At 39.5% G+C, this 15149-nt stretch overlaps 1 protein-coding gene across 2 annotated transcripts; it reads left to right on the forward strand.

Moving 5' to 3' along the window:
* Positions 1–368: 368 nt before the first annotated feature.
* LOC116194334 (high mobility group B protein 15) lies at positions 369–8811 on the forward strand. 2 transcript variants are annotated; one of them, XM_031523123.1, is made up of 8 exons: positions 369–467; positions 643–713; positions 4332–4565; positions 6161–6239; positions 6518–6680; positions 6764–6889; positions 7278–7687; positions 7981–8811. In XM_031523123.1, exons 3-8 carry the CDS (start codon positions 4390–4392, stop codon positions 8467–8469), a joined length of 1443 nt encoding a protein of 480 aa, XP_031378983.1. In that variant the 5' UTR covers positions 369–467; positions 643–713; positions 4332–4389; the 3' UTR covers positions 8470–8811. The 2 variants fall into 2 exon arrangements, with proteins under 2 accessions (XP_031378983.1, XP_031378982.1); XM_031523122.1 differs by having other exon boundaries at positions 428–713.
* Positions 8812–15149: the final 6338 nt, after the last annotated feature.

Genomic DNA, 15149 nt, shown 5'->3' on the forward strand with positions numbered 1-15149 from the left:
TGGACAAGGTCCTCAACTTTGGATCAATTATAAGTGCATCCCTAATTCTTGAAACAAGTCATACTTTTACGGGTGCTAATTAGACCTTCTTTTCTCACGCACAAATCTCCTTTTCCTTCTATCGTTGCTCATGTCAGAATGATTCGATGAGTGAAAAAACAACATCCATGTTCAAACTAGATCGAACCCGGAGAAGAGCTAACTTTATGCTATTAATGGCAACTTAGATTACAATAAAAATAAATTGGAGAGAAAGAGGTGTTAACTTTCGCGGATCACAAGCAAGGCACTAAATTATTAAATTGTAAATCATGAAAATGAAGCATTTGGTTAATTACTTACATAATTAATATCTATTATATTTAGCCAAAAGAACTTGAAAACCGTATTTTTATCTAATATATATATATATATATAGATATATAGATATGCATAGAGATATCATCATCAGCATCGATATGATAATTGTATGCTCTTAGGGCTCCTCTCTGGTTTTCTTTTCTTCTCACCCAACCAAAGTATAAATGGCTTTTTATTGAATCACCCCTTCAAATTGTCATTATCATTCTCATTATTTTTCCTAAGCCATTATTTATATATATCAATCAAATTACTAAATAGAAAAAGGAAATAATCAAGCAGGGATTGATGGATGGAAGAGGGAATTCTGAATCTGAAGAAGAAAGCTTCCATTAATTCTGAATCACTGTAAGGTAAGTCCGCTTTTTCCCTTCTTTGTCTATTATATTATTTATCTATCAATTTCGTTTGCTTTTGGTTATATTTTCTGGGTTTGCTCTGTTCTGCTCTGCTCTGTTTTGTTCTGTTCTGTTCTGCTCTGCTTCTGTGTGTATTGCCATTGTTATTAAATAATCAATTCAGACACGACCTTGAATGGGGCATTCTTGACTTAATTCCGGCATTGCAATTCCGATGATAATAATAATGGCGATGACATCATGAAAAGCACTGTCGTTCTCCCGTTTCTTGATTCAGAAATTTGCGGATATTCTTTGTTTTGTTATGGTTTTGTGTGTCCGCCATGGAAACAGAGCTCCCGATTCGAAAATTCCAAAGGGTTTAGGCGACTGGTCTTTTCTCTTTACTTGTTCGTCTGTATATATGTATATGTATATGTATGCAATATATATATATATATATATATGCATGAATTTACCCATTGCTGCCGAGTGTCATCGTTCAAGAACGAAGCATGTGGGTATCTGTCTCTCCCTCTTATGGGTATGTCTTTTTTAAGGAAAGGTTTCAATTTTACAAGGAAAAAAAAATGAAGGAAAAGTTTCAAGAAAATGAAGGAGTAGTTCTTCTTGTCAACTTTTCTTGGAATTTCTGGCTATCTGGAGGCAGAAGAAAATCAGTTTTTCCTTCAAATTTTTACTGAAAATTGGAAGAAATTTAATTATGGTTATTCGTTGCTCTTGTCTTTTTGTTTGGATCACTGGAAACTTTTACTGGGAAGAAACGATTTGATAATAATTTGCCAGAGAAAGGGACAGCAGGGAACTGTTTCTTCAAAATTGCACTGCAACCAGAGATTTTAAATTTTTTTTAAAAGAAAATTTATTTTGGAAGATTTTTACTGCTTATTAGAATTATTCGACTTAAATTTAATATTATTTTAACATTCAGATATTAGAGTACATATTAATTGATTTTTTTTTAGATTAAACATTTTCTGTACTTTTCCTTTTCTTCCTTTGTACTTTTGTAGGGCCCAGCGGATAACACTTTTTTTTTTTGAGGCATGATTATAATTTTTTCATTTTTTTTGAAGGGAAGAGAAGAGTAAATGTGTGCAGGTTGCAGAATAGATATCACAGTATCTTTGGAATGTCAGGGCAAGTAATAGCCTAAGCCTAAGTATGATGTAGGCCTGTTGCCTTCCATGCTTTGCTTTTTGTTTTTTTCGTTGAAATCTCTGCTTTGCTTTGATTCGCATAGTGCCACAGATTTATTTACTAGATACTTCTTCTTTAATATAATATGAGCAGTGTCTTTAGTAATTTTTTTAATATACATAAATATCAATAAAAGGGCATTATAGAAGTTCATCTACTTTTCATGGATTGTAAATAAATGAATAAATAAATAAATAATCCTTGATCATCATAAGTGATCTTTAAGCATTGGTTGGTTCATCTTTGGATATGAAACTAACCGAAGTGCTTGCTGCAAAATGTATTTTCTGAACATTATATCCTGAATAATAAGAAAACTTAGGAAATATCAAATTATTTGTCGAATATTCTAGCTGTTTGACATAAGTAAGCTATCAGACGTCAGATAAATCTATCAGTGCTAGCAAGATATGGGAGCAGATTTGGAATTTAATACCAGGGAGTAGGGGCCTTAAAAGACCAGAGCTTGAAAGAGGGTTATCTGCTTCTTTCCTTTTAAGCATTCTGATTTGGGGCTGAGTGGGGGCATTGAAGAGCCTGAGAGCCTCCTCTTACTGGGTACACAGAGAAAAAAAGGAGGAAATTCAATTGGTTTGTGGGACAGCCTACCCTATAGTCTGAGAAAACTCTGTACTATGTTTGCTTCTTTGCTTCTTTCTTTATAAATTATTGTGCTTTGACTTTACCTTCTATCTCCCCAAATGCTGCTGCCCTAATTAGTCCTATGGACAAAGCAAAGTTGCGATCTCAGTAAAAAATCTATTAAAGAAAACTCATATTTTACTCAAAAAAATAAAAATAAATGAAGAAGCTCATATTTTCAATGTATTTTTCATAGGTCCGATCTCAGCCATGTACTAATGCCGCACTTTTATTCTTATGATATAATATACATCTCATTCGAGTCATTTTGAAAACACACACGAGAATACTTCCTATTGAGATTAGTCGAGTGAAGTCTGCATATTCTCATTATTTAAAAAAAAAAGATTTAGTAAAAAGCAATTATATGTATTATATAGAAAATCTATTTGTTTATGGTTCTTTGGGTCCGCCATCTTGTCACTGTATTGAGTTAAGACGACTGAGAGAGGGTCGTTTTAGTTATCATTGTGGAAGGTGGCCTTTGGTCAGCAGCAATGCGTTCGGCCTCTTTAGTTGATTTTCTTTCCGTTGTGCTCTTTTCTTCCCCCTACCTCCCTCCTTCCCTCATTGTCTCTTGTGTGTTTCCCTACTGCACTTTTTGGCATCTGCCTAGTCTTATGATTTTGTCTCTGCAAGCAACTTCTCTTCCCTCTTACAGTATCTTAAGTTGTTGCTGAAATCCTTTCCTGGTTGTTGCAGTCATCCCCCTAAACCAATAGCTAGAAATCTTAGGGGCCGTTTGGATTCAGAGTTAAAGTTACTTTGATTTTGATTTTGATTTTGATTGTGGAAAATGACAAATGAGATATGATTATAAATTTGACTTGAGAAATGTGTATTTTTGTTGTGTAGTGTGTTGAGTTAAAGTTAAAGTTAAAATTTTTAAATTGGGAAATGTGTATTTTTGTTGTGTAGTGTGTTGAGTTAAAGTTAAAGTTAAAGTTAAAATCAGGATTCTTTGAATCCAAACGGGGCGTTAATACAATCATCGCGTTGTCGGTTCTTGTAGATTTGTATTAAAATAAAGCCATCCCACATCTAGACAACCTTTTCACGGCCAAAAAAGCATTAGAAGTAACTCGATTCCGAGTTACAGCTACACCTTTTCAGAAGCAGATCAAAGGACTAAACCTCGAGTCTAAGTCGCGAGTCATTGTAACATCAGTTATTTAAATGTCTATTTACGAAGCTGTCTTAAGGCAAATATCATTAATGGGGGCTACTACAATGGATTTGTCTAAACTCAGTGACTATATAGACGTCCTAAGGTTAGACGTGTGGTTAGAGTTTACATGATTAGATTTACTGAGCCATGTCATTTAAGGTAAATCCCGACTTGAAAGGAAGTTCGTTCACAGAACTGTTACAGTTACACTTATGCGACACTGGCTGGGTCTGTCAACGAGCTTATTTAGGAAAAGGGGAATGTGTCATATTAATGCAAACATATAGTTGACTAAATAACATGTGGTCACACCAGTACTTCTCCCCATTTTAGTACTTGTTATATTCATTAAGTTCCTTCACCTTTCTATGTATCAATGTGATTGCTATGGGCAATTAAAACTGAGCAAATCCTGTTTCTTCCCCATATATATATATATATATAAATGGCTGACCTCTAGTCTGACTTTTATTTATTGAATGAGTGAATATGTACGTGTAGAGTAAGAATGGCCTCTTAGGACCGAGATTTCCTCATTTTGGGTCTCTCTTTTCTTCAACAGAGAGACAATATATCTGACTCTTAAGCCATTTGACATGCAGTGTTAAGGGGAACTTAGCCATTGAACTCTTCTTTGTCAAGAGCACAAGGAGAAACAGGATGGCATCAAGTTCAAGGGCAAGTCAGAGCCAAACAATAGGAATGGGGATGAGGTCAGAGGGGAACTATCAGGCATACCCACCTCCAGTGGCAGAGTACAGTCAAGTGGTGGCAAGCCCTCAGCTCTTCATGTCCACTCTTGAGAAGCTCCACTCCACCATGGGCACCAAATTCATGTATGCTCTATGCTTCATTTCCCCTTCCCCACTTTGGCTGCAATAGTTTAAACCAGTATGTGCATATCATGTTGGACTCAACCATGTGTTTTTGCTTCTCTCTCTCTCTCTCTCTCTCTCTCTCTCTTTGATTTCCTTCTGGGTCCCTTTCGTTTCCTTGTTTATTTTTTTTCAGTTGGGACAGTTCTTTAATATATATAGAGTGGACTGATTCAAGGAGATGATCATTATGGGGCTTTGTTTTCCTAGTTCTTTAACACGATGAAACCTTTCTTTGCCCCTTTAAGAAGCAGATAGCATCACCTTATGATAGAGAAAAGGTTTTTTGATGTGCAATTTGGCATATATATGCGTGCGGTGTGTGGTTTGATAAGAGTTGGAAGTGCTTAGGCTTCAAGTGTAAGGTTTCAATTGCTATTACCTGTTCATTGAAAGGCTAGAGAAACCTATGGCCCACTGGCAATGCTTGTGGTGTGGGTAACGAATGATGCCCTTCGCCGACCGTTCCTTAGCTTTTCAGGCGTTGAATGAACAGTAAGGATGGGTCCCATGTTAATCCAACGGTCCCAAATTGCTAAGGGACGGCAAAATTTTCCTGGGATGGAACTCCACTTTTATTTGTACTTTTGTGGTACAAACCAGGCATTGAGTGCCGGCATATCCTTATAATTAACCTGTCAAAAACGCCGTTCCTCGTCTGTCTTCATGCGCTATTGGCTTGAGTTTGGATAAGTTGCACCAGACAAATATGTCTTTCCTCTTTCTTGCATTGTGGAGTAACTTTTGTTTAGGCTTTTCTGAGCAGATAGAACAGTATATTTGTTGTTGTGCTTGTAGTTTGAGCTTTAAAGCTATGAAACTTTGGCGTCATTATTCTCCTTTTCGTGGGTAGTATAACCTGGATCCATTGCCCTTATATGATAAAATTAAAACGTAACTTCTATGTGCATCGGATCTAGCGAGGGTGGCAGTCCTCAAGGTGGTGGATACTGGTATGGCAGTGATGGTGGTGGCATGAGGTGATTTCCTGTGAAAGGTTAGAGAGGAAACTTCTAGCGAGAGAACGGATGATCTAGAGTGAGAAGCTTGGAGGGAAGAAGATTCCTTTCAAGTAGGGCAATGTCCTATTTATACACTTCGAGAGCTAATATGTCACGTGGATGGATGAAGTGGCAGTGTGTTTCTGTGTCGACTTCGATCCATCCGAGCTTAGTTTAACGGAACTGGGTTGAGCTTAGTTTAGTGGAATCAGGTCTTCACGATTGTTTATATCATTGTCAGTATCATGACCTAGGGATGTACATGTCTAGATTTTTTTGCCATCATTCATTATTTAACATAATCAATTTTGTTTGTTGGCTTGCTGGTGATTCTTCATAAAAGGGTCAATGCTGCCTTTCTTTTGCATAACCAATCTTTCTTCAAAATTGTGGTGTCTTGGATGCTTAGAAGTATAGTGCTATACGAGAAAAATGTGTCATAGTTTAGGTGCTTGGCATACTCAACTTCTATGTTCGGTTCTTCAATTTGTCAATGTTTTTCCTTGTCCCTGATATTCTGTTTTTCCTTTTCTTTTGTCCTTATTTAAATTGCAGGATTCCAATCATAGGGGGAAAAGAGCTGGACTTACATCGACTCTTTGTGGAGGTAACTTCCCGTGGTGGCATCGAGAAGGTAATAACTGCAGACGTGTCTCCTAGAGTTATTTAGTTTGGTTCTGGAATACCTTTTCTTGCAATAAACATCTGAAAGCGGGAACATATTTTCTAGAAAAGTGAATTAAGAATCAATTAGATGCATCTGTTATGGCATCAAGTATTATTTTAACCAAACAACCAACAAGTCGGGCTTGTCTCAAACTTTTCACCTTTCATTTTGTACTTAACCAGCCTGATAGTGTTATATGCGACATAATATCAAGGAAATAATCTCTTGGTGAAATTGACCTGCAGATAATTAGGGAGAGGAGGTGGAAAGATGTGACAGCAACTTTCAACTTTCCATCCACCGCCACAAACGCTTCCTTCGTGCTGAGAAAGTACTATGTTTCTCTACTTCAGCATTACGAGCAGATTTACTTTTTCAGGGCCCGGGGATGGACCCCCATGCCAGCAGGTACAACCCGAGCATAAGATCTGTTCGGTTTCTAGAGAGCTGAAAAATTTCGTAACTATTTATTGCTTGGACCTTTCTTTCAGGAAACCTGCAGAGCCCTCCACTGCAGACGCTTCAGTTCCAGAGAATAGAACCTGCACCAACTCCCCAGGCTAGCAGGCCGACTTTGACCCAACAGATGAGGATGGTTCCTGCAGAGTTGCCCCGAGGTACAATATTTTTCTGTGTTGAAAGTCACATGCATACCTTGTCGTTTGCATATGAATAGAATGACATTCACTGTGGTGAAACTAGGTGGGCAACTGACCATTTAGATGAGTTGATAGATTGGTAGTATAGTATAAAGCGCAGGTGTGAAATTGATCGCTCCATTTGCTAAGCATTCATTGCTGATCTTCACTATTTTTCCAGCCCACATGCGAGGGGTTAATGTACTACATGTATATGTTATCAGGCCTTTATGGAACATTATATATCTGCAATGCAAATATTTCCCACATCCCAGTTTATCATTGATACACATTTTTCTGACCATTTGCATCTTTTGATATCTCTTACTAATGTACTTCTGCTCTTTCTTTGATGTTGATATTGTAGCATTAAGCTTAACAAACTCAGCAGGGACTCCAGTTGTGGGCGTGATCGATGGGAAATTTGAGGACGGGTACTTAGTCACAGTGTCACTGGGTCCTGAGAAGCTAAAGGGGGTGCTTTATCAGATCCCACAGGATCCGTCCCAGAAGATGCCTCAGCATCAATCAGGTGGCTTCAAGATCAACGACCGTGGGGCTCCTGCAGCATCAGTCACTGTTCATCGTCGACGACGCCGGAAGAAGTCAGAGATCAAGAGGAGGGATCCTGCACACCCTAAACCCAACCGGAGCGGGTACAACTTCTTCTTTGCGGAGCAGCATGCAAGACTCAAGCCTCTCCACCCAGGAAAGGATAGGGAGATCAGCAGGATGATTGGTGAACTCTGGAACAAGCTCAAGGAGACGGAAAGAGCTGTAAGTACCATTATGTTTTATAAGAAGATTTTACGTTGTCCCCTGAAGTCTGTTTCGGTTTTATTTATAGCTTTTCCGGGATTCATTGTCATTCTCCTATCACTAACTCGGTTTTTACATGCAGTCGAACTTGTGCCTGATTTTTCCATTATGACAAAAGGAGATGGGTTCTAGGCGAATTTGAAATGAATTCAATCTTAACTTACGAAAATACTATCATCATGATCACTGTCGTACTGTTTTTCCCATGCCTAATCGACATGAATTGATGCTTTTGTTTATGGCTTATGAAGGTGTACCAAGAGAAGGCGATGAAGGATAAAGAGAGGTACAAGGCAGAGATGGAGAATTATCGGGAGAGGCTGAGATTGGGCCAAGTCATAAGTGATGCCGTGCCATTACAGCAGAGGCTCCCCGAACTCGATGTTGAAATGGCGGAGGCAGACACTGGTACTGAGGAAGCCGAAGAGGAGTCTCCCCACACTCCTTACAATGAGAGCAGCACCGGGAAAAGCAACTCCGAGGAGTTTAAGGAAGCAGAAGCATCCTTGGTATCGGGGGCAGCTGGTGAAAGCAGCAATGAGAATATGGACACAGAGGGTCCTGCTGGGCCAAAGAGTGCGAGCCAGAACCCCGAAGATAAGGTCGAGAAGGGGAAGGTGGGGAATGTAGATGTGGGTCCGGAGGCTGCAAATGCGGAAGGTCAGCTTGGGAAAGTTGAGAGGGACGGGGAAGGTATCGACAGGTCGATGGAAATGAAGAAAGAGTGCGAGGGAAATTAGGGGTTTTGCAGTTAGAAACATAGGTTATGTTATTGGTTCTTTGATCATATCTGGGATGGTTTATAGTCGATAGAATCAGCTCGCTCTCTCTCTCTCTCGTTCAGGCAAGAGCTGAAGTTTTGGCCGGCTAATTTCCATATGGTTTCTAGGTTGAAGAAATTTGATGCATTTTTTTTAGGAAATCAGCTGCATTGATCCTCTTTATTGAACAGTAGCTCTTTTGCTCCTGTTACAGTTCTATCATAACTGTCCATAAGAAATTTGATGCATTCTAAGTAATATTTAATTTTGTATGTTTTACAACAATATATACAAAACTAGAAAAAGTTGTGTTTGGAAATATTTCATGACAAATGAGTCACTGTTGGACCATCTCATGGTGTCTTCATGTGTTCCGTCTCATGTCACTTAATGTCCATGACAAGTTGCAGCCGGCTAAGGCTGTTCCAGCTTTGACCGCCAGACCCGAGGCTGGATCAGAAAATGCAAAGACGAGACCTTTTTGTGACTGGCCAGAGATCTTTTGATGCTGGTGAGTAAAAAGAGGCGGGCCTGAGCTACCAATGCCGGGGATGCTTATGGTGGTTTGGGTCATCCACAGTAGTGGTGTGAGGCCGGCTGGTCGTCACAAATGCAGCCACCCAGGAATCCTCACCGTCATGGACCACCCTAGACAACTTACAAGATTTCCATGATCAATCTATGCGCAACAGAGATACGTTCGATATATGCGGGGATTCCCTAAGGTCAGCTTAGATGTCCAGTGGTGGCCCGACATCATCTTAATGGGCAACAAACCTGAGACGTTCCAGGGCTGGAAACTGGCCTTAAGACCATAATATGTGGCATTCCCTACGAAGGTCGGCTTAGATGTCGAGTGGTGGCCTGACATCATCAGGCCTGGAAACTGGCCTTGGGACCATAATACCGAAGCGGCCTAAGGCCTAAACAACCCAATAAAAGAAACAATAAGGATACTGGAGAGACCCAATTACACACACTAGTGGTATGTTAATGGAATTTTTCATCTTCATCCATGAAACAATTGAAAGTTTAACCAACGTAGATTGGTTCAAGCGGTTCGGCGCTTATTCCGCTTAAGCAAAGGCTTGGGTTTAAGTCCTTGTGAATGCAAATAATTCACGCTATGAGAGTTTTACCCCTTAATGGGTCGACCCAGCTTGATTGAATTAGTCGGGGTCCAACTAGGCTTCTGAATACCCGGGTTCACACCGAGAAATAATTGAAAATGTAGCAACTTCTTTTGGAAATGGGTTATGGGTATACTCTTGGAATCAACCAAATTAACTAACCGGATAAGTGGATTTTATTCATTTTCAGAAATTCTATAAGGCTTGCAATTGTTTCTCAAAGAACAGAAAGAGAATTGGTAGCAAAAACTGAATTATGCAGCAAGACAAGATGTATTGGAAGGGAACTTCTACTTCATTCAAAAACTGAAATTGCAAAAATACAGACTCGAGACTAGAGCTTCACGATAAACACATGTTGCCCACTAACAACTTGTTTGGTCCATAAAACCGGCTACTAACTAACAGAACAACTAAAACATGCATCTAAACACTCCTAAAAGATAGGACTGACCAAGTAAGACAAACAACTAATTAACTCTTAGAAAATAGGACCGACTTAATAGAAAATAGACAAGTCTTCTGAATTGCAGTACACCAGCTTCACCTCTCTAGTCTTCTACACTTCTCTCAAGAAGTACTACCTGACCTTAAAATGCTTTGTTCTTCCATGAAATACTGGATTAAGTGAAATGGCCAGAGTACCTTGATCATCCACAAATACTTGTATGCCTTTTTCTTGCTCCAAATGCATATCATCCACCAGCTTCTTCAACCATAATGCTTGATTCACAGCTGCAGTTGCTGCAATGAGCTCCACTTCTGCAGTTGATTAAGCCACCAACTCCTGCTTCTTTGAACACCAAGAAAAACATCCCGATCCAAATGTGAATATAGCCAAAAGTACTTCTCATGTCTTCTACTGATCTAGCCCAATCATTGTCAAAATATCCCTGCAACTTAGACTCCTGAACTCAACAAAACTTAATCCCATATGAAAGAATACCCTTGAAGTACCTCAACACCCTCTTTGCAGCTATCATAAACAACTCACTTGCACTATTGAGAAATATATACAAGATACTTACAGGAAACATGATGTCTGGCCTAATTGCAATGAGATACATTAGATAGCCAATCAAGCTCCTGTAAAGACTTTCATCTGTAGAATATGCATCATCCTTCTTCTGCAGCCTCTCTTTTTTACCCATTGGAGTATTCACACTTTTGCGCTCCTCCATACTGAATCTCTTCAAGATCTCCTTCAAGTACTTTTTCTAACAGATAAAAACTTCATTTTGAGTCTGCCTAACCTCCATCCCCAGAAAATAAGACATCTCACCAAGATCAGTCATTTCAAATATCTTCATCATCTCTTTGCTTGAATGCAGTAATATGAGCACCATTACTCCATCTTACCAGCATATCGTCAACATAAAGAAACACCACCACCAAGTTAGATGCTTCTCGACATATAAAGTGGATTTATCGAGTCTTTTCTTAAAACCTAATCCCAGCAAGTGCTCATCCATCTTACTATACCATGCTTTGGAAACTAGTTTCAAGCCATAGAGAGCGTTACCCAGCAAATAAACTTTTTCCTCCTGGCCTAGTGTGACAAATCCTTTGGCTGCTCAGCATAAATTCCTGCCTGCAACACTCCATTCAAAAATGCAAATTTCACATCTAACTGATACACTTTCCATCCTTGTTGAGCTGCCAAAGCAAGAATCGTTCTAATTGTATCTGGTCTTGCCACATGAGCAAAGGTTTCAGAGAAATCGACTTCTCAAACCTGTGCATATCCTTTCACCACCAACTTGGCCTTATGCTTATTCACCAAGCCATCAAGATTGAATTTGGTCCTGAAAACCCATTTTACTCCAATCACTTTCCTGTCTTTAGGCCTCTCCGCTAAGTCCCATGTTTGGTTCTTTTTTTATCATAGCCAACTCTTCCTTCATTGCATTCATCCACCTCTGATCACATTTGGCTTCCTCATAACTTGCAGATTCCAAAACAGCCACACTGTACCTCTGATATATATCAGTTAGAGATCTAGTACCTCTAATTGGAACATCATCCACCAGCTCATCAGATTCTAGTGAGAGCTCTTTCTGCTTGCCTTGTGGCTCATCTGTCCAATCCCATTGCTCATCTTCTAGAAACTGAACATCTCTGCTTGTGATTACTTTTCTAGTCTTTGGTTGATATATTATGTAAGCTTTTGACACAAGGCTGTAGCCAACAAACACATCTGGTTTAGCCTTCTCTCTTGGCTTGTCTCTCTTGACCTGTGGAATATAAGAAAAAACACAAACAGCCAAACATCTTAAGGTTATGCAGATTTGGTTTTGTTCCAAACCATGCTTCAAATGGTGTTTTTCCCTCTATTACCCTCGTAGGCAGCCTATTTAGCAAAAAAATAGTTGTGTTAACCGCCCCCGCCTAAAACTCCTTTGGTAGACTTTTCTCATGCAACAGACATATGGTTATCTCCATGAAAGTTCTATTCTTCCTGTCACTGACTCCATTCTGTTGTGGTGAATATGGAGCTGTCAACTGGTGTTCAATGCCAGCTTCCTCACAGATAGGAGTTGAATCTTCTTGAGGTATACTTATTCCCATTGTCAAACCCGATAACATTTATCTTCTAGCCACTTTGATTCTCCACTAACTTCTTGAACTTTAGAAAGATGTCTGTACCCTCAGACTTCTACTTCATAAAGTAGATCTAACACATTCTTGTAAGATCGTCAACAAAAATAATGAAGAACCTGTTGTTATTTAGTGATGGAGTTGCTTGTGGACCATAGACATCTATGAGAATTAATTGTACCTTTTCATTGGCTCTCCAAATGGATTGCTTGAATCAACTTCTGGTCTGCTTGCCCATAAGACATGCTTTACATCATGGGAATTGCTCATCCAGAGTTGGCGGACCACTTGTCACGCCACTCCTATACATATACAACAATCTTTTGTGATGAAAGTGCCCCAACCTCTTGTGTCGTATTTCTAAATCACTGGCCTGACACTTGAATGGCACTTGCTCATTTTCGAGAGGATTTGGAGAAAAACTCTTATGCTGCATGTTTATCTTGAACAACTCCTGGCCACTGAAATCAAAGATCAAACACTTCCCCTTTTCAAATATCACGTTAAATCCCTTCTCTACCAATTGCGCCACACTCAACAAATTTTGATCAATCTCAGGCACATACATCACTTTAGAAGCCAGCTTAGTTCTGACACAACTCTCTATTGCTACAGTCCTTTTACCTTTCACCTTTAAGGACTAACCATTCCCAATCCTCACTCTTACCTTCATTGACTTGTCAAGGTCTCTAAATAGCTTTTCATCACTTGTCATGTGGTTTGTGAAACCACTATCAACAAGCCAACTATCACATGGAGTACTAGAGTGAAACAAGAGGCAACAAACAGTTGATCTACTTCTTGTTGGACGGTAGCATGTGTTTCACCTTTATGCTGGTCTCCATTCTCTTTGTAGAACTTCTCAATGTGTCCAATTTTATGACATCTTCTGCACCTTACATATGGCCTCTTCTAGCACATAAAGTGGGGATTATTCTGTTTTCCACATTGCTCGCATGGTGAGCACCTCCGCCTTTGTTGCCTGCATTGCCTTTGAGCTACTGTCATTCCCTTTCTTCCATTTTCCACTTCTTCTCTTTCCCTCCAAAATTTGGTTGCACTTTGGCCTTTAGAGCTTCTTCTCCACTTCCTTCTAGCCTCATTGACCTCCTCTATTCTAGTGCTTGCAAAGCACTAACCAATTCTGCCAGCCTAATTTGAGATGAATCCTTGTCATTCTCCAAAGAGGCAATGGTTGCCTAGTACCTCTCAGGTAAAGAAACAAGGATCTTATGCACCAGCCTATTGTCAGAAAGGTTAGTACCAAGTATTCTTGCCTTGTTTGCAATGTCTATCAACTTGGTTGAATACTCATTGATTGTCTCATACTCTTTCATCGGCAATCTCTCAAATTCCCTGACCACATTCAACATTTTCATGCGCTTAATCCTTTCATCTTATGGATACTTAGCTTTGAGGAAGTCCCAGATTGCCTTGGCTAATTCACAAGCCATAATTATGCTAAAAATGGCAGGTGAAACAGCAGCATATAAACAAGCTTTGGCCTTGACTTTCCTGGTCGTCATTTCCTCGTGATACCTGATATGATTCAAGGTTGAATTGTCAGGAAGTGCAGCCACCTCAAAAGCGTTTTTCATTGCTTCCCAGTAATCACAACCCTCCAGATAGGCTCGCATTCTCATTGTTTGATAATTCTCCCCATCAGATACTAGTGTAGCCAGGGTAGAGAAACTGCTCAATCCTGCTTCCATGTTGTCTCAACTTCTATAGATGCAGACACAAGTCTCAATCAGTCTCACAAGTCACTCTCACAACTCCTTAAGATCAGGTAGGCTATGATACTAGTGTTGTTTCTCAAAGAGCAGAAAGAGAATTGACAAAAAAAACCAAATTATGCAGCAGGATAAGATTTATTGGAAGGGAACTTCTACTTCATTCAGAAATTGAAATTGCTTATATACAGACTCAAAGCTAGAGCTTCACCATAAACACACGTTGCCCACTAACAACTTGCTTGGTCCACAAAACCAGCTACTAACTAACATAACAACTAAAACATGTAGCTAAATACTCATACAAGATAGGACTGACCAAGTAAAACCAACGACCAATTAACTCTTAGAAAAACGGGACTGACTTAATAGAAAATAGACAGTGCAGCATTGATACATCAACACTTGCTCCACTTTTCCAAATTAAATTTCTGGCGAGTTAGGAGCATCTTGATCAGATTTAATTGTTGATGCAGAAAAGGACGAAGCTACAAAATGATTGATGCCATGCTTGCCTCAAATGTAGTAGAGCTAAGCGTCATGTTGGTTCGATTTTAAATAATCCTGACATTTTGATTAGCTTTAAAGATATTGTTTGGTACGCCATATATAGATTGGGATTGGGATTTTAAAATCCTTATCTCGTGTTTGTTGGCGTCGGGATAGGGACTAGATTTAGGATAAATCGAGATATAATTATTAAAGGCAGACAAGGATAACAATATATGTATTCAATAAAAAATAGGATGAAAAAATATGTAAAATGACATTGCTTTGAATCATATTTTGAAATCTACCTTAGCAATGGAAGAGCAATAGCAAGGGGTGGTGATCGCCCCGACCTCAGTGACCACCGATCTTGCGAGGTTATCGCCAACTCCAGAGGTCACCAATAACCTCAATTGGCACGGTGATTTCCCAACACCGGCCACCATCTCAATTGGCTCAGTGGTGGCCGATGCGTCTTTTGCCCTCCTCCTTCTCTCTCTCTCTTTCATAAGAAAAAGAGAGCTGGATGATTTTATGGTCAGTGGCCTGACGCAGACCATCATTGCTTGGTCGAGGTTATTGGTGACTTCTGGGGTGGTCGACGACCTCTCCAAGACGGTAATAGGCGACGTCGGGCAACCACTGCCCTTCTCACCGTGTTAAGTAGTCGACTTTTTTTTTCTAATTTCAATTTTTTTATTTTATTTTA

This window comes from Punica granatum, chromosome 2 (genome assembly GCF_007655135.1).
Source record: "Punica granatum isolate Tunisia-2019 chromosome 2, ASM765513v2, whole genome shotgun sequence".
Lineage (NCBI taxonomy): Eukaryota > Viridiplantae > Streptophyta > Magnoliopsida > Myrtales > Lythraceae > Punica > Punica granatum.